Source organism: Buceros rhinoceros, unplaced genomic scaffold, assembly GCF_000710305.1.
Source record: "Buceros rhinoceros silvestris isolate BGI_N320 unplaced genomic scaffold, ASM71030v1 scaffold19509, whole genome shotgun sequence".
Lineage (NCBI taxonomy): Eukaryota > Metazoa > Chordata > Aves > Bucerotiformes > Bucerotidae > Buceros > Buceros rhinoceros.
The window spans coordinates 989-21,995 of record NW_010432394.1 but is presented as its reverse complement, the minus strand read 5'-3'; the positions used below and the strand labels follow the sequence as shown (position 1 = coordinate 21,995).

General features: G+C 42.3%; 1 protein-coding gene across 1 annotated transcript in view; it reads right to left on the bottom strand.

Moving 5' to 3' along the window:
- Window positions 1-4,449: 4,449 nt before the first annotated feature.
- Window positions 4,450-21,007, bottom strand: part of FAM83F (family with sequence similarity 83, member F) — a gene marked incomplete at its 5' end in the record, with an annotated part of 17,542 nt that continues 984 nt past the window's right edge. Inside the window, 4 exons of the mRNA XM_010143772.1 lie at window positions 4,450-4,514; window positions 9,312-10,024; window positions 10,579-10,700; window positions 17,767-17,934. Of these exons, the coding sequence (XP_010142074.1) occupies window positions 4,450-4,514; window positions 9,312-10,024; window positions 10,579-10,700; window positions 17,767-17,934 (1,068 nt within the window). The remainder of the gene's footprint in view (window positions 4,515-9,311; window positions 10,025-10,578; window positions 10,701-17,766; window positions 17,935-21,007) is intronic.

Sequence of the window (21,007 nt, the reverse complement as noted above, 5' to 3'; positions counted from 1 at the left end):
GCTGTGTGGCCTTTAAATACTGAAAGAAAGACAAAGATTTCATTTACTGCAAATACTTTTTCATGTACCTTAATGCCCAAAAGAAAAATAGAGGCTGGATTTATTCTGAAACATGGTGAGGAATTTTAAAACAGACTTTTGTATACACAAACAAAGGGAGCATGGGAAGCGAGAGCTTGGGAGTTACTTAAATGTCAAGGATTACAGTGCACCAGGTGAAACTGAAATGTAGCAGAGGGACTCAGTTTCATAAATGAAATGTCATTCCTGATGGGTAAAAATTATATAAGAAAGATGGAAAGCGAAACAGGTGGCACTTTGTCAGATGCATTTATAACTGCAGCAAGATACAGTTCAGCTGCAAAGAGAGAAAAAACAAAATGGGCATCTGCTACAGCCTACTCCAGGAATGAGAAAGCTCTTTGAAGGTACTCAAAGCCACAGGACACTGTACTTGTGGGAAACTTAGCTGCTCACACGTCTTTAAGAAGCTCCACGAAACACTGGCCAAAGATGTTCATGTGTTACACAGAACCTTCTCTATTCCAGGTAGTTCAGGTTCTTTACAAACAGAAACCCCCCCCAAACCCATTAAAAGCAACACCAATAAACAAACTATCTGAATGTAACATAGTAAAGAGTTTATTTGACTTAGAAAAGGTCTCTGGCATAATTCACTGAACACATATACATTACATATACAAATGCATACCAAAAGAAACCCAGAAGGCACATGTTCAGCCAAGAGGGTCATTCAGAACCACTCACCATTTCATGCCAGAAAGAGCAAGCTGCAAGCCCCAGCTTTGTTACTCTCTGTCCAGATCCAGGCCACCATTGTAGGCCCCCTAGTATGCCACATGGATCAGCAAACCCGGGCTGACAAGCCAAAGAGTAAACGAGAGCCAGAGAACAAGCATCCTCTTGGAATTGTCCAGGGCCAGGACACAGATACCAAAGAGAGATAATCTTGTTCTCTGAAACAGCAACAGAACAACAAATGTCTCCCATCTTTCCCACCCCCTTGGGAGGTTAGTGACTTGGTTGCAAGAGGTGGCATCTTGGGCAAGGATCAAATGGTAGCTTATTTGAAGACTGCTGTAGGTACTGCTGTACCTTCAGCCTCTGCTAGCCAACTTCCAACATAATTCATAACCACTGCTCCTTGTCCCTCTGTTCCCCAGCACCATCAACCACATTTCAACCATATTTTATCTGGAGAGTGATAGGGATTCATTTTACAGGTCACAGCCTCAGGTTTCTAGCACTCATCAAGAACCACAATTAGCAAAACTAGTCAAATAAATGTGGTCACCTCACCCAGACTCAGATCTGTTGCTATAGGAGCTGTCAAATAGTCCAAGTTCAGATGATCTAATCTTTAGGGAAGAACAAGTTCCATCAGAGTCTGAAACATCCATTCTGGATCAGCAAAGCTGCAGACATCTCCAAAGAGCCACTCTGAGTTTAAGGAGCAGATTCATATTGAGAGAGCAAACTTGTTTTTTTGCTTAAATAAAGTAATTAAACAGTGTGTGATAAGCCAAAGGAATTCTACTAGCTGCTGGAGTCAAGGCATGAGACTTGACTTCTGTGACAGGGGAAGAAGGAATTTAAAAACAAGTGAACACCACCTTTCAGGAACTGGTGTGACAACAAAACAGAAGACAAACAGATGAGAGACTCTCTCTGGAAGGAGATCCTGTTAGTTGGCAAGGTTCAAGAAAAGTGCTCTTGTATCCATCATAGGAAAGCGAAAGTAAAGCATGTTAATAGGTAAGTACAGAAGGAAAGGAAAGGCAAGTGAAATCAGCCTCTCCAATTATTTGTGAAGTCACTCCAAAGATGAAGCAACAAAAACATAAAAACAAAAAGATAGAGGACTTCTTGGAAAACCTGACCATATACATCAACGTGGTACTAATTAATTAACCTATTGCACTATTAAAAAATAAATAAATATGTCAAAAGTCTGGGAGAACAAGGAAGCACCAGATGACAATGTTCTTATCAGAACAAAAATTGGAACAACATTGGTCTGATAAATTTATCTCTGATCTCTGCTAACAAAGTGAAATAAATACAAGGAGAGGAAAAAACCTCCCAAACATCTGGATAATAATGGAAAAATGGTAAAGTCAAGCCATTTTACACAATCCTACAACCATACAGCAAGTAGCTTTTGGCATGTGAGCTGAACACTTGAAGCCAACAGAATAACTCATGCATTAAGTTACTACTCATCCAAGTGATGGTGTCATTTCCAACACCTCTTTTCTTCCATTACCAGGAACAATTTTATAAAACGCTGCTGATAATAGGAGCTGACAGACCCAGCAGTAATACTACAGCTTGTTCCCAGAAGGCTACATAGAATAGCTGTATAGAATAGCAAGCATTTAACCCACTGAGTGAGGATGAGTATGTATAACAGAGAGCACAATACCTTCGGTATTTCAGGGCCTCAAGATGTTCTATAGGGTAAACCCAGAGTAAAACAGACCTGCTTGCCATTCAAGTTAAATACACTTCCAGAAAAGGCAGTTAATCAGTCAATCAATCAATCAATCAAATTCTATCATCAACAACAGTCAGCTGTTTTGGAATAACAACTGCTATTGCAACCCAGCACCTAGAAAAGTCTTTGGAACCACTTGTTTCATGTTGGAGTGTAGCAGTCACCTTTGTTGTGAATTCTTTTTGCAGTGAAAAACCCAAATGGTTTCTCTAAACAAAAAAGAAAGAAAACCTCTGTTTTTCTGATGTCTGAACAGTTTTTTGCCAAGTAGGTTATGTTTGTTTTCAGGTGTCTGCTTAGAATTAGAATTTATTTTTCTTAGGTATCACAAGGGGGCTTATTTATGACAGCAGAGTGTGTAATTTAGGTGGCAAGAAAGCAGAGTGAAACATCAATCCAGACACTGAAGAAACAAAAACAACCCGCTTCACCACTCTGTCAGTGGGTAGAACAGGAAAAGGGCCAGTGAACGAGAAGACAGAGGTGTCAAACAGGTCCCATATAATGAATAGGTATGTATACCATGAACCTGCAACTAGGAAAAAGTGATGACTGAGGACATATATGATATAGTCTGTAAAATCACAAGTGGCAAGTACGCAAGGAATAGGGGTGGTCGTAGTTACATTTGACATTGGAAGAATTAGGGTCACTTATTAAATCATTAAGAAAAACAGCCTGACAATGGTTCTTTTTTATACCACACAATGAACTCAGGGTTCATTGCCACAGAACACTGTGAAGGCCAAAAGTAGAAAAGGATTTTTGGAAAGGGACTAAGTGCATTCATTAAAGCCAGGTCCAGAGGGAACTGCCAGTTCAGAAAGTCCACAGACTGCTGAAACGGTGGTAGAGAAAGATCCTTGTATACAAGCTTTATATTTTATGCTTCTGTGATTACCTGTTACTGGCTCTCCTCAGAGACAGAAGATTAGATGGCCTTTGGTCTGATTGCATACACTGCTTCTTATGGATCAAAGCATTTAATTTTGGCATGATTTAGAGTTTGGAAAGGTTAACTTAAAAAAAAAAAAGGGAACATTTCAAAAGCTTGTATGCCTCCTCTGCTTCCTCTTGCAACCCTCAAAGACGTGTTCCTTAACCATTCAGTATCCATGAATGGTAAAGTATTGCTGAATTTGAAACAATCAGGATTTTGTAACAACCACTGCAGGCTGCATTATTGCTGTCAGATCCCGCCCAGTCCCCCTTATAAGGCACTTCTCCTGACCCAGTCTAAACTGCACATTAAACATCCCCCTATATTCCTTTTTTCCTTTTTACTACATTCTCGATAAATCACTTTGTTCGATTGCTGTATTTATGACATGAAACAGTTAAGATACTAATCTGTTGGCCTCTGCTAGCTAAACCCTTTTCCCAGACCACTCATTTCTGTGTCAATAAGTGACAACAGGAATCTACAGGAAGACTCCTTGTGGACAAAGTATTGCTATGCTGTCTGTAAACATCCTTATTTCACCCAGAATTTGCCGCTTTGATTGGATTTAGCCTTCCAGCCAGTCAGACCAATACATTTCTGCAGTGCAGTAGAGTAAACAATGCAACACAGCGATTCTGAGTCTGTAGCTAGACAGACTGAAGTAGCAGCACAAGTTAGAAAATCTCCTGCATTTATCTGGACACAGAGTGAGCTCTGAGACCAGTCATCACAGTTGTTTTCATGTATAAAATATGTGTGCACACAGACATATGGACTAAAACATTCATTACTAACCCTCATTTAAGGGACCGACCTGGTCTACGCTTCACCCAGTATATGAGCTTTAACTGGGGGTGCCAGGTGCCTCCAGGACAGCGCAGAGGCTTTACAGACCACTGCGTGAGGACATGGCTGTGGGTTCCAAATCAATCAAGACGTTACTGTTCCATCTTGTTCAGTCTTCAGTTCTCCAGACAATCCTTCCCAATCAAGATAACACACAGTTAGATTGTTTGTTTTTATCGCTTGTAGTGGAGTTTGGACCCAGATTACCTGGAGTGAAAAGAGGTTAAAGTAATGTTAAGTAAATAAGACCTGGATAAAGTTCAGACTCACACTTCAATCATCTCTCATTATTTACTATACACCTTGTGTTTGACCTACATTGCTCTGCACTCTCTCATGGTTTTATTTCCTACTACTGCGAAATGAAGAGACGTTAAAATAAGAGCAAATTCAGAGTATACTGTGGAGAAAACCACTGAAGAAGTCATTTCCAGGCTTTGGCCTGTATCCAGGCCAGCTTCAGTGGTATTCTCAGGTCCCAGCTGGCACTGAAAAACAGTCTGGCCATATCTTGGGTGGGAGGTTTTCCAAAGAGTGAGACATGAAAAAAAAAAAGTCTGGTTATTTGCTTCCCATACACATTCTCAGTAGAGACTTTTTCATATCCCATTTCAAACATCTGAAGTGGCAGAATTTCCACCATTTCCATTGCAAAACAAATCCTGAGGTATCTTACTTAAGAAACACAGCATGCTGCCCCAATTTTGTATCTTAGTTTTTCCATTGCTCGCTCCATGGATTCCTTCTGCTCCCAATATCTGTACTTTTCAGTGCTCACACTGCTGTCTGATCTCCTTCATTACAGCTGTTGGTTTGGATGCCCCAGCATTTTTTTTTTCAAGCATTGTACCAAAGCATGTTTGCAGAGGCTTTTGCAAGTAAGGTTGCTCATCTGTGCTCTGAGCTCAGCAAGGCTTAAGTGAGCTATAGCCCAGGGCAGTATATACTGAGAGGAGCTGTCTTGTGGCTTGTAGTTACTCTGAACAAGGGCAGACCCCACTCATGTATCTCTACAGAAGTAAGGTATATATGTGCATCTCCCAAGCAGCTGGAGCCAGTGGCCAGTACAGAGTGAGAACAGGGAGGGAAAACTGCCACAGGTCGTGGTGATAGGCTACTGAGAAGTATCAACCTTGCTAAGATGAGGGAGCTTTTAGCCCAAGCCCTGCCTCTGAACTGGGCTTCAAGAGAACAATTTTTCATGTCGCTCTCTTGCTTGTGGGTATTTGATCAATGTTTTCCTCACCCATAGGTGATGGGGAAGAGGAGAGTTCTCTCCGCTTCCCCCACCTCCTCTCCACCTTCTTCCACATTGCAACTTCTTGATATCCATGTGGGAGGCTGCACTGCAACCTGCCCTCACTTTTGTGGCTGGTCTGTATGCTACTGCCTCCTCCCCACATCTCCGCGTGGCATTTCATTCTACCTCCCACCCCCCTTTGACCCATTCTGTATTTTACTACTAAGCTTACCACTACACCTACCTCCTCACCACCCCTGTTCCCCTCCCTGTCTGTATCACTTTCAAGACCCTCAAGTTTACTTTCACAAGTCTATGCTCCTCTGCTCAGTCTCAAATCCCTACTCCTTTATTCTTTTCACTTTTACTCTTGTCTTCTGACCTTTTTCTACAGATTCTGCTAGTTAGAGCAAACACCCTCCTTGTATGCACCAAATAACATTCCCCTCTTTCTCTTTAGAAAGGAGGCTGCAGATTCCATGATCCCACTTCAGTTGAAAAACACTGGTGATAATTAAGCAGCTATTTCTGCAGTATTGCAGTGCCCAGTGTAAATTCCCTTTCTTTTCGCAAGAAGCACACAAAAGTGAAACACAAAATCCTGCTATTAAGTATATATGTCCTGCAGCCAGCACCCATGAGGAATGAAGGCTGCTGTATGGAGCAACGCAGGATACCCTTCTGAATGAACCCATTTTGCTCCTTGCAGAGGACAACATAAACCAAAAAGCCAGCACCTTCCAAAGGCACACAGCTTTCAAACCCTTGCAGTAAATCCCAGAAACTGCACACAGACACCAGTATCTTTGCTGATCACAGTCTGCCCAGCAGCAGCTTAAAATTAACAAGATTCTGCTGAGGTTCAGAGCTGCTGCTGCTGTGTTCCTAAATAGGCAACAGTGAAATTCAAGAGTTGCGTCAATTTGATGATGCAGTTTAATAAAGCCTTGTAAGACAAAGCACAGTCTCTGTGCAGTGTGCTAAGGACAACACCTCAGGATGTTAACTTGGACAGTTAGTTTGGGACAGTACTATCTGTAGCCCTTGTATTTTCCAGACTCCCAATTCTGATTTGTAGGTGTCCTTTTCTAGCATGTAAATACTGAGTCAGATTTTCAGATGCTGTGGCAGAACGCACTTTCATCACTTCCCAGTTCAGATCCCCTTCATCACTATCTGCTCTTACAAGACTGAACCTGACCTTTCGCCTTATTGAATAATGTCTTTCAATTACTCTGCAAGCTACTGGGAGTGTGGATCTGGTCTCTCTATGCATTTGCAAGGTGGGATGTGTCTCTGTGGTACTACAGAATTAATAGTGACTTTGGAAGATGTGTGCACAGGCAGGCCCACAGGGCTTAAGTGTGCTGCATAATCTTTACAGAAGGTAAGGGCAGCTATTTCAAACTGTGAAGTTCTGAATAATTGCATCCTAACCTGATGGTGCATACCAAGCACCTTCTCCCTCCCTCATTTCCATTCCTGACTTCCCTTCTTTCACCCAGAGTATCACAGAATCAGTTTTTACTACACCTGCTCAAAGACAACTTAAACTTTTAAAACTAAGTCAGTTCTACATTTACCCAAGAACAAAGTGCCTCCTATTTTTATCTTGAGGCTGGAACTCTATTCCATCGCCATGTTCAAGAATTTATTAAATCCTAATGAAGGATGTGTCTCTGATCAAGTAGCTGCAGGACCTTCTGGATAACTTATTTTTTTCCTCTTTCTTCTGAGTCTCCATCCTCTGAATGTGCCCTCTACCATCTATGTTCACATACCACTTTGGGGCCATTTGACTACAGAAGCATTCTCTCAAGAACAGTGATTCAATTCCAAAGAAACACACAAGCAGTGATCTTCCTCCAGCCTTTTACAACACCAGATGACCTAAGTCTGCTTACACCATACTTTAAAAGCTGTGGAATCACCCGTTGCCACCATGAACACACATCCTCAAATTGGATAAAACAAAATACTTGCATAGACTCCTTGGAAAGACTTAGCAGGTCAGGAAGAGCACAGTGGGAAGACTGGTATGCTGGACCTCTGTGCCTTCTCTGCACCTGTCTCAACAATTCCTTCCCCTTTATTGAAAGAAGCGGCAGCCCTCAGGAAGTAGGACTTGCAATAAATAAAACCTGAACATAATATCATGATAGTCTTTGTGGAAACGGTCCAGACCAAGCATCAGACTGTCTGGCACAGATCCACTGTGTTAAAAGGAATAGGGACATCCCTGCTGCCCTGACTGTGCAATGCCCCAGAAGGCCGCAGTGCCTCACTGTTTAACTAGAGATACCCATCTCTTTTCTGCCTTAATCTGGGCCTGATTTCATCATGACACTGCACGAATGGCAGGCTGTCTGCTTTAAAACAGCTGACGGTGAGAAATGTAGGGAATCTCTGATATTGTGAAGTGCTGACAAATCAGAGATTACACAATTCTCTAGTTCTGTCACTAGAGGGTAGTGCAAGCCCTCAGGTCCACTCTTCTGAGACGAAATGCCCATATATCTCCCCATGCGTCTTAACCCATTTTGTTTTTTCTGTTTTGAGGAACTGGTCCCAACAGCACACACTGTCTGTGCTCAAGACAGAAAGGGATTGGAGAAAGGACATCTTTAGATTGGGGTTAACTTCTGCCTCCCCAAATGCCAAACGCACATTCTCAAATGGGTCTACTATAGTCTTAAATAAGCTATCCTTGCCTCCTTACAGTTCCTCTCTCATGTCCATTTGGCATTTTTGAGTCTGTCTTTCATTCAGCCAGATGTATTTCTAAGAACCTAATCAGTTGCTGTTGCTGACCTTCCCAATACCTTGCTTTTCTTTTTGGTCTCAGGAGAATGTGTCTCCATTTCATATCATGGCAGTCTCAAGAAAATTCTCTCTGCGCCTGCATTTCGCATTCATCAGAGCACAGAATGATATCTGGCCAGACAAGTCGAGGAGAGATTTTCTCCCTGGAACTAGTTTATTTTCCTTCTGGCGCAGAATGTATTGACACCCAGCAGAGCTCACAGAGAGAAAGAAATCCAGGCTGAATAAACCCATAGATTTACTTCACTCTGACAAAGCATCTAAAAATGTTGGGAACTTAGCTATGAACCCATAAATTGGGAGAAATCTTTATTGGATGAAGCCTTGGAAGGACTTAGTGACAATATCAATCGCGCTAGCAAAGAAAGAAAAGCTGAGATCTAGTACTTCTCCACAGCTACTATTTTTGTGACCTTCTCCCCCATTTCAGAAGGTGCTAAAGGAGCAGATTAAAGATTTCCACCCTTTTCTCCACTCTTTGCCCCCTCACCTCAAAATAAACACGTTTTCCTCTCTTCTCCACCAGTAACTTGACACAGTAAACACACCTGACTAAACCCAAATGAGGAAAATCTGCCTGCACCCTGCTAGCCACTACAATACTGAACATACATGCTGCTGCTGTTTATTAGGGCAGTGCACCTCATGAACTGTCACACAACTTGTTTTACACAAGAGGACATTCGCCTTTCTCTACCTTTGTCCCATACCTGCTTGCTGAGTAGTATGAGAAAACATTTACATGAGAAGTAAATTGCCTTCAACTTAAATTGCCTGTATCATTTGATACGACTTCTACTCTTCTTTGATCCCGCTTATTTTAATATAGAGGAAATTACAGGATCTGCTCACAGGTGGTTACACTGAATAAGTTTGCACCAATCAGCCAAGCTCAGAACAAGGAACACAGAAGCGCAATATGCTGGTAGAAGAGGTTTTACCTGAGATGCCTCCAGTGCTCTGAACACTGGCATGACCAATGCTGAGCCTCTCATATTCTAGTTTCATGTTCCCAAGGTCTTCTCCTGAATGTCCTTCACTGGCGAAAGAATTGGCCTCAATGCTTGAGCCTGGAGACCGTTTGGCCTTGCGACTGAAAAGCCCACTGGCAAACCGTTTTCCTTGCTTTGAATTGGCCTGTGCATCTTCTTTCTTCACATCACGAATAGACTCTCTGGATTTGGATTTATTTTTCAGATCCATGTGGAGTCGGGATAACAGTTTCTGAGGGCTCCGATTCAGCTTGTTCAAATTCTCCAGAGGTGGATCAATTTCTGGGAACTCTTGCTCCAATGTGACTAAGTCATTCAGAAACTGATTTAACCGTTTCTTTGATTCACTTGTTTCCTCCTTTTCCATGTTCCCCTGATTATCTTGCCTGTGACGTGAAGCCCACAGCATCATATCACCACGGGTCGCCCCTGCCACTAAACCATACTTGGGGTTAATGAACTTCCGAGCCACAGTGGAGGAATGAAGGCCTGGCTTCCCAATTCCGAGAAGGAATGGGTTAGCAATACCCAGTTCCTTGAAGAAATTAACTTCCTCTGAGATGGCGTAGAGCTCACGAAACTCAACATCAAACATCTCCACATGCTGTCCTGTCAAGACTAGCAGGATGTTTCTGTCAATGTGGGATGAACTCCATGTGAAGCTAAGAGTAGGAAACAGAACCAACATTAGGTTTTTGGATGCATACTTGACCCAGCCCACATAACAATATCTAAGATACTACATGGGATTATGTAGCCTTGTGCCATTTGCCCATATGTTCTTGCCAAGATGGATCAGGATAGACACATGAAGCTCTTTATTATTGCTCTTCATTAGGCATGCAGACCAGACCTGCAGAAAAGGCCAGTTTACCCTTTTACAAAAGCAACACTGCATCAAGAGGAGTCTCCAGACTGAAAGCCTCCCTGCACAGTGGCTGGCGGGAAGCCCTTGCAGACCACCACCTGATGCAGTATGGAATTACCTCTAGCCCACTGAAATGATCCACTAGTATGTGCGTGTTCCATTCTCTCAAGGGCAGCTTGTGTTCTATGCCACATTTTCTGGCATCCCACCCCAATTTCTACAGATGCCACACAGATTACAGAGGCTGAGACAAAAAAGGGAATGACATGAGAAGACGACTCTCAAGCAAAGTCACAAGCCATTCTTTACACAAAGAATGTAGCTTTGCCTTAAGCAAGAGCAACCCACCTGTACGATCCAGTGGCCACCTTTTCACCATCCACCATCAGGAATCGGGATGACAATGTGCCTCTGATCTTCCCTGCTGGCATGTAGAACCCAACTCCTGTCACAGAACGTATGCGGATATTCTAACAGGGAGGTTAAAAGACAAAATGTCACAGTAAATAGGGCAGAGAATTGCCAGCTCCATGTCTTAACATGTCATTCACATTATCTTACCATTTCTACAGCTCATTTTGTACCAGCCACAAGAAATCAGATAGGGCTGCAGAAAGGAAAGCATAGTGCTGCAAGACCTGTTGTCATGCCCTGCCTATGCAAGTCTTTCCCCTCTATCAGTTTATCGCCCTGTCCAATGGGTCAGGATCCTTGTAACCCTGCCTGCTGTCTTCAGCTCTTCATCTTAGCCCACTGGCAAGACAATGCTTTCAAAATCAAATAATCTTCCACCTCCAGTCCTGTGCTGTAGCTTGGAAGGCTCAGCCCAGTTCAGGGGAATGAATCAGAGGAAGCTCTGAGTCATGTCTGTCCTCTCTGAATCTTGATCTCTATTCCACAGCAACTTGTGAGATCTTCTTGAGATTATGTTAGCAGGACCACAAAACCAAGGAACTTTGCAACACCTGTGCAGTGCAAAGGACACAGTTACTTGGAGGGTAATGTATGAGACAGGTCTGTGTTAGGGTCTTTTTGTGCTCGTGTTCTGATTCCCAACAACAATGGCTTGACAAAACTGGGCAAATTGTAAGACTGGACAGTTTAATTATTACAGAAGAGAGGAGGAAACAATTCTATTGGTCAAAAGATAGATGTTTGCCATCTGTTATGACAAAAGGAGAATCCCGACCTTTATAATTTTGCTGAGAACCCCAAACATCCAGATTCCTTACTATTCAATGGAGAGTGAAAAAACACAGGATTTTTCTTGAACAAAAGGAGTAGGATAAGTGTGTCTACTGATGTCCTGAATAGACCAGCAAAGAAGAATTTCTGAAGAAGAAGAAGGAAAGACTTCTAATGAAATGAATGGAAGTATAAAGGAAAAGATAGTGCCTATCCCCAAACCTCCCATCTCACACTCTTTGGCCAGAAAACCTACCAGTAATAAAACAAAGCACTACCAGGCACAGAGAAAACACAGATTTAAGGTTGCATGATTTCCAAGAACAGACATGTGCCTGCACTTATTGTAAGAATATATTTGCTGTATAAGAATACACTGGACTGAATGTTTTTCTGTTTACGGGTCCTGCCTGCATGAGGCTGAATGGCCAAACTGTCTAACGTGAAAAAACCACCACTCCCCGCCAAAACCCAAAAGCCTTGATTGTCAGTATAAGTTTAGAGCATATTATCTTGTCACTCTGACACACAGATTTAGATCATTTTCTTCATTCCACCACCTGTTTCTGTAAGAATTCTTTAACAATGAAAACCTAAAAGGTATTGTGATCTGGAGTAATAAATCCAGGGTTGGGAGTCAGACAGTCCCAAGTGTAATCACAGTTCTTACGCTATTCCCTGTGATATTCTGGGAAAGTCAATTCACCTTTGCCTCCTTCTTCCCCCATCTGCAGAGCAGGAGAAGCATGAGGATCTAGCTAATGCTAGCACATTCTTGGATCCCACAGAGAGCAAAGTCCTATTATTATAAAGCTCACTGACAGCTTAAATATTGATAAGCTATAGAGATCAGCATGCAGGAACGAGTGATTATAAGAATGCAGATTTTTTTCAAAAAACGTTTTTCTGAATATGTCTTACCTTTTGCGTCTGCTTCTGTTTCCCCCACTAAAATACAGCAGTGCCACTACAAATTCTGACTAACAGTAACTGATGATACTACCATTTTGTATTCATCTATTGCTTGATCTGTCTGGAGTTTTGTGTGGGCATTAGCTAATTAATGCTCCAACACTGCTGAAAATATTATTACCCTGTTTTAAAGATGAGGAGACTGAGAAAGAAAAAGATGAAGTGACTTGCCCAAGGCCCAGCACTGAGTCATATGTGTGGGATGCTGAATGCAGGTTGGGTAAAGCACAGGAGAGAGGGTGCCCTTTCCAGTGTGTAATTGGCTGGCTGATCGCCTGAAATAATATTTTTCCTTGCTGAGTAAAGTTGGATGTGGGATTTGCCAAATCATGGAATACTGACTGCAAGTGTCTAGAAGGACCTCTATTCTTCAAATCAGTCAACAGCTCTGATGTGTCATGCACCTTTGTGAATAAAGAAGCATCAGCCTGTGTGAGCAGAAAGTTTGTTAGCACGTAACAAGTGGAGATTTTATTGTGTTTGCATGTTATATCACCTTTTTTTGGTGGAAAGAAAGCACACTTGAGTTTTGCAGTAACTGAGCTACACATAACACTTAGAAAGGCACAGAGGGTATAGAACCAAACAGCTGAACACATAGACCTCCTTCAACAAAGTAGGCACAGGAGTGCATAAATACATCTTGAAATGCAGAAAACAAGCACGGTCATATAAACATCGAGTCACTTAAGTTATTTGTATAATATTTTCTGTCTTGAAGGATCTTGAAGCATTTATAGGCTGAAATATCAAGCCTGGGTTCATGTACTGAAGACTACACAACAACAAAAGAGGAAAGACAAATACAAATGAGGTGAGATTGCTGCCATTTTGGGGAGCTCTAGTATTACAGTTGTAACAAATAATCTGGGTAGAGGCCCAGCTAGTTAACCAGACAGAAGTCATCCCTCCAGCTTGGTATTCTTGCAGAAACCTGCTTAAGGTTTGTCATATGCTGCTTATGGAAGCTCCAGTCTGCATTAAATTTCCACACTTCCTGTCCAAGGCTTGCACCACTCCTCATCACAAGCAGTGACTAACGTCTCCCTGGCAGCAACTTAATAGAGACTAGTAACAGTCAAGCCTGACAGAGCATCCTAATACAAACAGTGAAGGAATCAGTCTTTCTAGCTTTATTGTGACACACTTTTAAACCTCACCCTGAATCCACAGAAAGTTAAATTAGACCCAATTTAGAAAGTTAGTAATAGGCTGTGTTGTGACTAACACTTAGTTGTCTCTTGACAGACCTGGGCAGAATTGCTCACCAGCTGGGCTTGAGAAGGGGGGGTACACAAGACAGACCCTAAAGAGAAGATACCCATTATCTCCTACTCCAGAATCCTAGATGGAGCTCCCTCATAGGGGGAAAAGAGGAAGAGAAATGTGGGATTCATGTGGTCAGGACCACAGTAACAACAGTAACGGAATTTTTCTTATTCATGGTCTGCAAGATTCTAATTTCTGGTAATCAGGCCTCCAGGTCAGAGAGATGGGTGGTAGGTGCTCATCTTACACAGGGACACAAAAGCAGCCACATCCTGGAAGCAGCCACCAAGTAATGCTGGAAAATACTGTGGACCTATCCTATGTGTTTGCCCTGACCAGTTTTGGAAAAGGCATCCTTCTTGACAAAATAATAAAACTTCAGATATTCAAGTAGAATAGGATGGAATGCAGCTAGCTGGACCTGGCCTGCCAGCTTCATTAGTAGGTATTATTTCTTTGGGTCTTTGCAAAAAGAGAGCCTTGTAAGCCCCAGTTTTCAAAAGGTCACAAGAAGCCTAGGGGAATTCTCTAACAGATAATTAAAAAAACAACAGCACTACATCACATGACACTCAGTTTTCCCTCACTTGAGTTAGGAATTGATGAGGAAAGACATGACATACTGAAATTAAATTCCAAACATTTCTTAGGCAGAAACTTTTAAGAATTCCTGGAATAAGGGGAGGAACTCCTTATGTGTTGGGAAAATGAATGCAAAAATTAACATGAAGGTGAACTTCCTGCAGGTAACTCATTCCCTGGGCTTGCTTGGAGCTCTAGGTGAACTCCCTGTGATTGAACAGGAGTGTCCGTTACTGGGGTCTTGGTTAGCAGAAGCATGAGGAGAATGAGAAGTCATGTAAAAACTAGTGAGAACGCTCATCCTCAGGTCAACAAAAAGAGGACTTCTTGTGGGGCTATGAATTTTTTATCTATGAGAACTTCAATTCGTCGTGCTCTCTGAAAAACACTCTTTGTCAAACATAGCAGAACCTGGCAAACCATGTTCTGTAGCTCAGGAAGCCATATGACTTGTACACAGAAGACATACTCTTACTAACGTCCTAGGATGAATGTGCTGATGGTTGAATTTAAATGCATTTCTAGTGATCTCTGGCCTTCAGACAAAAATTGAGGTTTTTTCATTTCATGCTTGGAATCAGTAAAGAACTTCTTGTCTTTGCAGAGTGAGGTTCTATCTTCTCACAACAGTATCCTTCCTGTGAGACTGCCAGCAGATCACGATACCCTGCCATCTCAAAATGATACAATAGCCAGGAATTCTGTGAAAACACTCAGCACTGTATGTAGACAAAGGGCAAGACTGACTGTTAGCAGTAAATCTCCCTGTATTAGGACCGTTGAAGGGCGATGAACAGAGCAACAGAAATAACAAGGCAGGAATTGCAGAACAATCTGAGCATCTGGTGGTGACAGAAGACAGAATAAGCATCCTGACCCTGCAGCAATGACAGCCCATGGTAGCGTGTCATCTATCTCTTTCTTTCCTCAGATCAGAACTTGCCTCTAAACCTTGAAGTTACATCCCACACTGCTGCCACATTCTGAGAAAAAGTCATCCTGTACATCCTTGCACAAGCATTCCAAAGGAAAGGTGGGAAGAGTGTGCAGTTCCTTTGCTGACAGACTGTGGCCCAGTGGTGAAACTCTTTTAGAAGAAAGCAAAATGGTTACATAAAAATACAGTGTAAGGAGAGAATGTTTTCCTTGTTGTTGAAAATCTGTAGAAGAAACTCGGACATCAAAGCAGATGTCAGGAGAAAGATGTTGTAAATAAGAAATGGATGAATGATAGAGTTAACTGCACTAGAGTTTCTCATTCTTCCTCTCTTCCATTCTTCCTTCTCTGTGATCAAGCAATGTGGGACAAAATGATTCTCCTTGAACACGACTGGAGTCCCAGCTTGCTTTCTTGATTAATATCTGAGTTTTCAACACTGAAAGTTCAAAACAACCCTTGACACATTACATCAGTGAGGTGGGGGTGGAGTGACTTCTCAAGAGGAAGCCTTAACCTTGGGTATCTAAAGCCTGGTGTGAGGGGAATCACTATATGACGATTTCTGTCATACTGACCCAAGCAGCAGTGTAGATATATCCAAGGCAGCCTTGGGCAGGATACTAAGAGGCCACCTTCCTTGAGAGGCAAATGACCTGCTTCCCCTTACAGGAAGACTCTTCCCAGTCCTTCCATAGTACCATAGACAGAAATAGATTGCATTGACCTTAATAAGATTAACTAAAGCCTTAGACATACCAGAAAAGTAATACAACAACCTTAAGGGCAATTTAAGATACAGTATGAGATAGCTGGGAAAAGAGTGGGAAAAGGTGAAGGGAGGACAGCACTCTGTAGGCTGGAGCTCTGCAGGAGAATGAACAACTAGGCCAAAGAAGGATGTTAAAAAGTTCTCGATGGACCTCCTTCAGCTCAGTTTGTATTTGGACTTTTTTTTAGCTGAAGGGGTCTAATGAAAAAAATAGCAAAGGTTGCTGTGAGAGAAGGGAAGTGCAGAAGGGACACGGAAAAGTATTCGGCTTTTGATGCACCACTTTGTCTCTTTGGAAAGGGTAAAGCAACTACGCTGCAGCAGGACTTAGTCACTGCTGTAGCATGTTGCTGTGATGATTGGTCTTGGAGTATAAAGTCTGTGTAGAACATCCATGGAGAAAAAGGTAAGAGGAAGAGCAGAAAGGCACAGCTTACCATTTAAAGACAGAGAAGGCAGACAAAAACGAACTCACCTTTCCAACAGCATTGCAACTTTTTCTATAACGCCAGGACATCTTTTCATTCACTCTATCCAGAAGTTAAAATATGCAGTACTGAAGGCGTCATTCCCGCACATCAGTGAGAAAAGTACTGGGAAACAGGTACCAGAGCAAATGGAACCACTGCTGTGATTTCACAGTTTTATACCAAAGAGACTTGAGCCTACGACACAGAATACCCCTGAAGCTTGAAACAGGTCTATTGTAATGATGTCTGTGTCTTGCTTTCAAAGACACCAGAGGAAAGAAACTTCCATCTCTGTTTTGGGGAAAGATGAGGAAGCTGCTCGGCTGGATGTCTTTTTTGAAGAAGTCCAGAAACTCATAGCAGAGTGGTAGTTCACAGGAGCACTGTTCAGATATGTGCAAGTCATTTTCATCCAGATATAAGACGGTTCTCCTAAAATGGTTAATACAAGCTTCTATAATGTTCAGAGCTTTTTGAGTTTTGGTTCTTTTTTGGTTTTTTTCCCCAAAACTAGTAATTGAGCATATACGGAAGATCTGCCCTTCCTCCATGCAAAAAGAGACCTTTTTTGACCACTGCTCAGAACAGTTGGATCACAAGAGGAGCGAGTCTAGCATCCCATAGGTTGCTTCCAACCTAGAACCCTTTTCAGTATTCAGAACAAGTCTGTAGTAGAGACAATGACTAAAAAGCATGAAAAAAGCAAGGAATACAATAACTATGAACACACAAAGGATTTCAGTCTGTATGTAATGGAATTAAGAACCTTCTGAGGCTGCCTCTGCCAGGCGGGGTAGGCTGACTACTCTGCTGTGGTGCATGCACTACATTAATGCGACATGGAACTGGGAACCAGCTATGCTCCTCAGTTCCTTATGTTCTCAGGCAAAGGAGGATTACAAGCTTATTCACTCCCAGATGATCACTGCTGGATGGGAAAGTCCTGATTTCACAGAGTATATGTGTCCTGTAACTAGGATCCATGCAGATGACAACTCCAAATGTTACTCTGGACTCCAGATTGAGTCCTTGCATAGAAGACCCATAGGAATTTCCTCAGACAATTTTCTTCCCAAACAGGAATTTTTAGGTCACAAGAGCCAAGAAGCTGCATAGGCCCTTGTCTCACATGAAAGGTGAAAAATCCAAATCTTTCCTTTCTCCTTCATTCTGTATTAGCAAGCCACTCTCATCCCTCTGATTCCAACAACCGCTGTCTAAGTGCTGTGATGTGACTCATAGGGAAGAAGACGTGTTTGTTTGCCTGTCCATGTGAGTTCCAGGATTCATTATAACTGAAGAAGGCCACTGACCTGCAGGAGATAATGATTCAGTATTGAATATCTTACCCGTATCTGCAAGTCACTGAGCTCAAGATATCTGCACATTTCCAGGAAGAGCTTCACACCCTCCTCATCTAGGATTATATAGACTGGGATCCAGCGTTTATACGCTGCATCAAGAATGTCACGGAAGATGTCCCGGTCTGTAAATACATCCATGACCACTGCAATAATCTGGAAACAAGAAAACAGTAGACAGACAACTGAATAAAACATTAGGAACTGAAAGGGAGGCCCATCACACTGGTGCAAATTAAAGTAGAGCACTGATACCAGAATATGGAGGAGGGTGATATAGGGGAGACCAAAGTACAGAGATGTACATGCCCAAGCACTACCAATAATCTTGTAATTTTTCTGATTTGGCTCCTGCTGCATTTTGCAAGGAACTTAATAAATGTCTTAGAAGAGTTCTCCTTCTTCTCGGGAAAGATGACTTACTTATTTCAGCAGTCTGAGGAATGTCAAAGCCAAATACCTAGTTTTTCCTCCGTATTGTGAAACTCTTACTGCCTCTGTAAGGATTCACTTAAAGAACACTGAAAACGGATTGAAAGAGTGAAAAACACAGCTCGAACACTTAATCAGAAAGTGAGTAATGGAAGAATGACTGTGCAGAGGAATCAGGGCCTGAATCCTCAGTCATGGTGCATACGGCACCATGCATTTACCTTTTTTCCCAATTCCCTGTGCCAAGTCTGCTCTCAGGGCTTCCTTCCTGAGGAATGTCTTACAGGAATGTCAAACATAAACACCTCATATTTCTCAGGAAGGGACTGGAGTGTGTGTTCAGGATTTGGAGACAAAATGATCGTTCCCTCTTTTCACATGTACATTTTTTTCTGGTATAAAAATAATCCCTCTTTCCAGGCATAGATTTTACATGAAAACAAAAGGTTGCACTGACGTGACAGACAAGCCTGAACATTCAGAGAATGAGTAAGAACAAAACCAAGAAGGTTATGGGCAACTTTAATGCTGATCTTTCACATTTTGTCTTTCTATCCCTTTCTGTATCTTTTGCACCATTAGAAATATCAGTTCACTTCTCTGCCTGAAAGAGTTACTCTCCCCAGCATTTGAAAGGTTATGAATGTATGAAACTACCGATTTCCTAGTCCTGCTGGGAAACATCAACTTGCCAGATCAGAGCTCTCATGCTGATAGTATGCTGGGAATAGAGTTGCCCACATTTTAATTTAGGGATTTTTTTTTTTAAATTTTTTTAATTTAAAGACTGGATTGAACAGGAGGATTTTCTTCACTTGAAGTTTGGAAGAGGTACAGCTCACATTGCAAGAGACTCCTGTGGAAGGGGGAATAATTCTCACCAGAGACCTCTTTCCTTCGAAAAGTGCCCTTGAACAAATAGCTTTTGGGAAGGGGATGCCACAGCAAATGTCCCCTACTGTGTTTGTTGAGTCTCTGCATGTATGGCCAAGAACAACCAAGACATCTGCTCCGTCAGGCTCCTTCTGTCAGCAGTGCTTACGTGAGCTTTTCTTTGTTAGAAACAGAAAAAAAGAGCTGACATTGTGTTTATGCTCATTAACAAGTAGGTTCCTGATACAAGTGAATTATGGTGAAGCTACATTATACTAATAGTAAATCCCTCAATAACTTCTGCTCAGCAGAACCGGATTTCAGGTGCTGCCTTAGTTCTCACTTGCCAACACAAATCAGCAAGATGCCAGGAATGTTACCAGAACCTCTGAAAATTAAAATAAGTGAACTTGTGCAATTTTATTCCTGAACAAGTTAATATACAGGCAGATTATAATTAAAGGTGTGAAGAGTCCCTGCATTAATTCAGCCCTGTTATGCTCCTTCTCCCCTCCACACATTGTGGTACTGGGTGTAGTTAAAAAAACACCCATGGGAGCCAGAATGCCAGGTAACATTCACTTTAAATAAGAACATCCACATAGGGAATTGATCAGGAATAGACAGCAGAAGTGCAAGTTTGTTTTCTTTCCATCCCCTCCATTTGCAATGAGTCCAATGACTGCAGAAATTACACCACGTCCTGGGCAAACCACTAATTCTAAGCACTGGCCTTGCATTATGAGGGGATAGTGCCCTCCCGGCTTTGGGGCCCTGGGTCAATTCAGGCTTCAGACTATGGACTAAACCCATGAAAACTGCAGTCCTGTATGAAAACCAGATGAGCTGCCTTGCAGATGGCACTTCCAAGCCAGCAAAATGTGCAGTGAGCAACCGCTGTCGTTATCTTAGTCTTTCTCAAACCCCTGCCACAGCTGGTGCTCTGTCAAGATTACCCAGGAGCATTCCCCAAAACAGCAAGTCAGAGCATGAGTGTCTACCCATGCAAGAGGTTTTCCCCATTCCTCTGCCTGTCCTATGGATAATAAACTTATCTATAGGGCCCATAGGTGTGCCAGGCTCTTCAGAGGTATTTAAAGATTGGCAAGCATTAACTTGCCAATCTCATTGCGGCAAGGTAGCTTAATTAACATACGTTTGTAAAACTCTGATGATAAGACACCCGCAGGTACCTGCCACATATTAGTAGTATCTGTTTAGACACCCCCTACCACCCCCACCCACCAAAAAAACCCCCAAAAACCAACACCAAAACGAAGAAAACCCCACTCTCATCTGCTGAATGAAAAGCTGCTACCTGGAGACTTTTTTTTGCCAGAGCCAGCTCAGCTGAACACAATAGGCACAGTTATCTACGGAAAGGACCATTAAACACTCAAATGGCTGTTAAACATGAAACCGCCTTTGGGCTGGGAGGGGCATAGTTCATTCAGTCAGTGTGAAAATAAAAATCTATTACTTCTAATTAATTACTTCTAGGTGCCAGGCACAGCTATCAAAAAAGCAAAGTTTCCTAGACGTTGCACAGTCTGTAGAGGCATTTGTAGCAGCACAAAGAGGATGTGAAGTTGCACCAAACTGCAGTGTGAGGATTTTACATCTTCTGGCACTTCTACACGATTGATCACACCAGTTGCATAACTGGATTATGGGGTGTGCACGTATTTCTGTGAGCAGGGAGCTGAGGAGGTGACCCGCTGGCTTAATCCCTCTTTGGAACATTTTCTGTGTTTCCCAGCAGATTTGGTTTTAAAAAGTCTGCCAAAGTTGTGTGTATAGTATATACTAGTGGGTGGAGTGGCACAGAGGGAGCAGGTGGAGGACAAGTAGTTGCTTAATTGGAAAGCAGAAAAAACAGAAAGTGGCAACACTAAGAAAAGGAATGAAGCCTCTTATGCTGTTA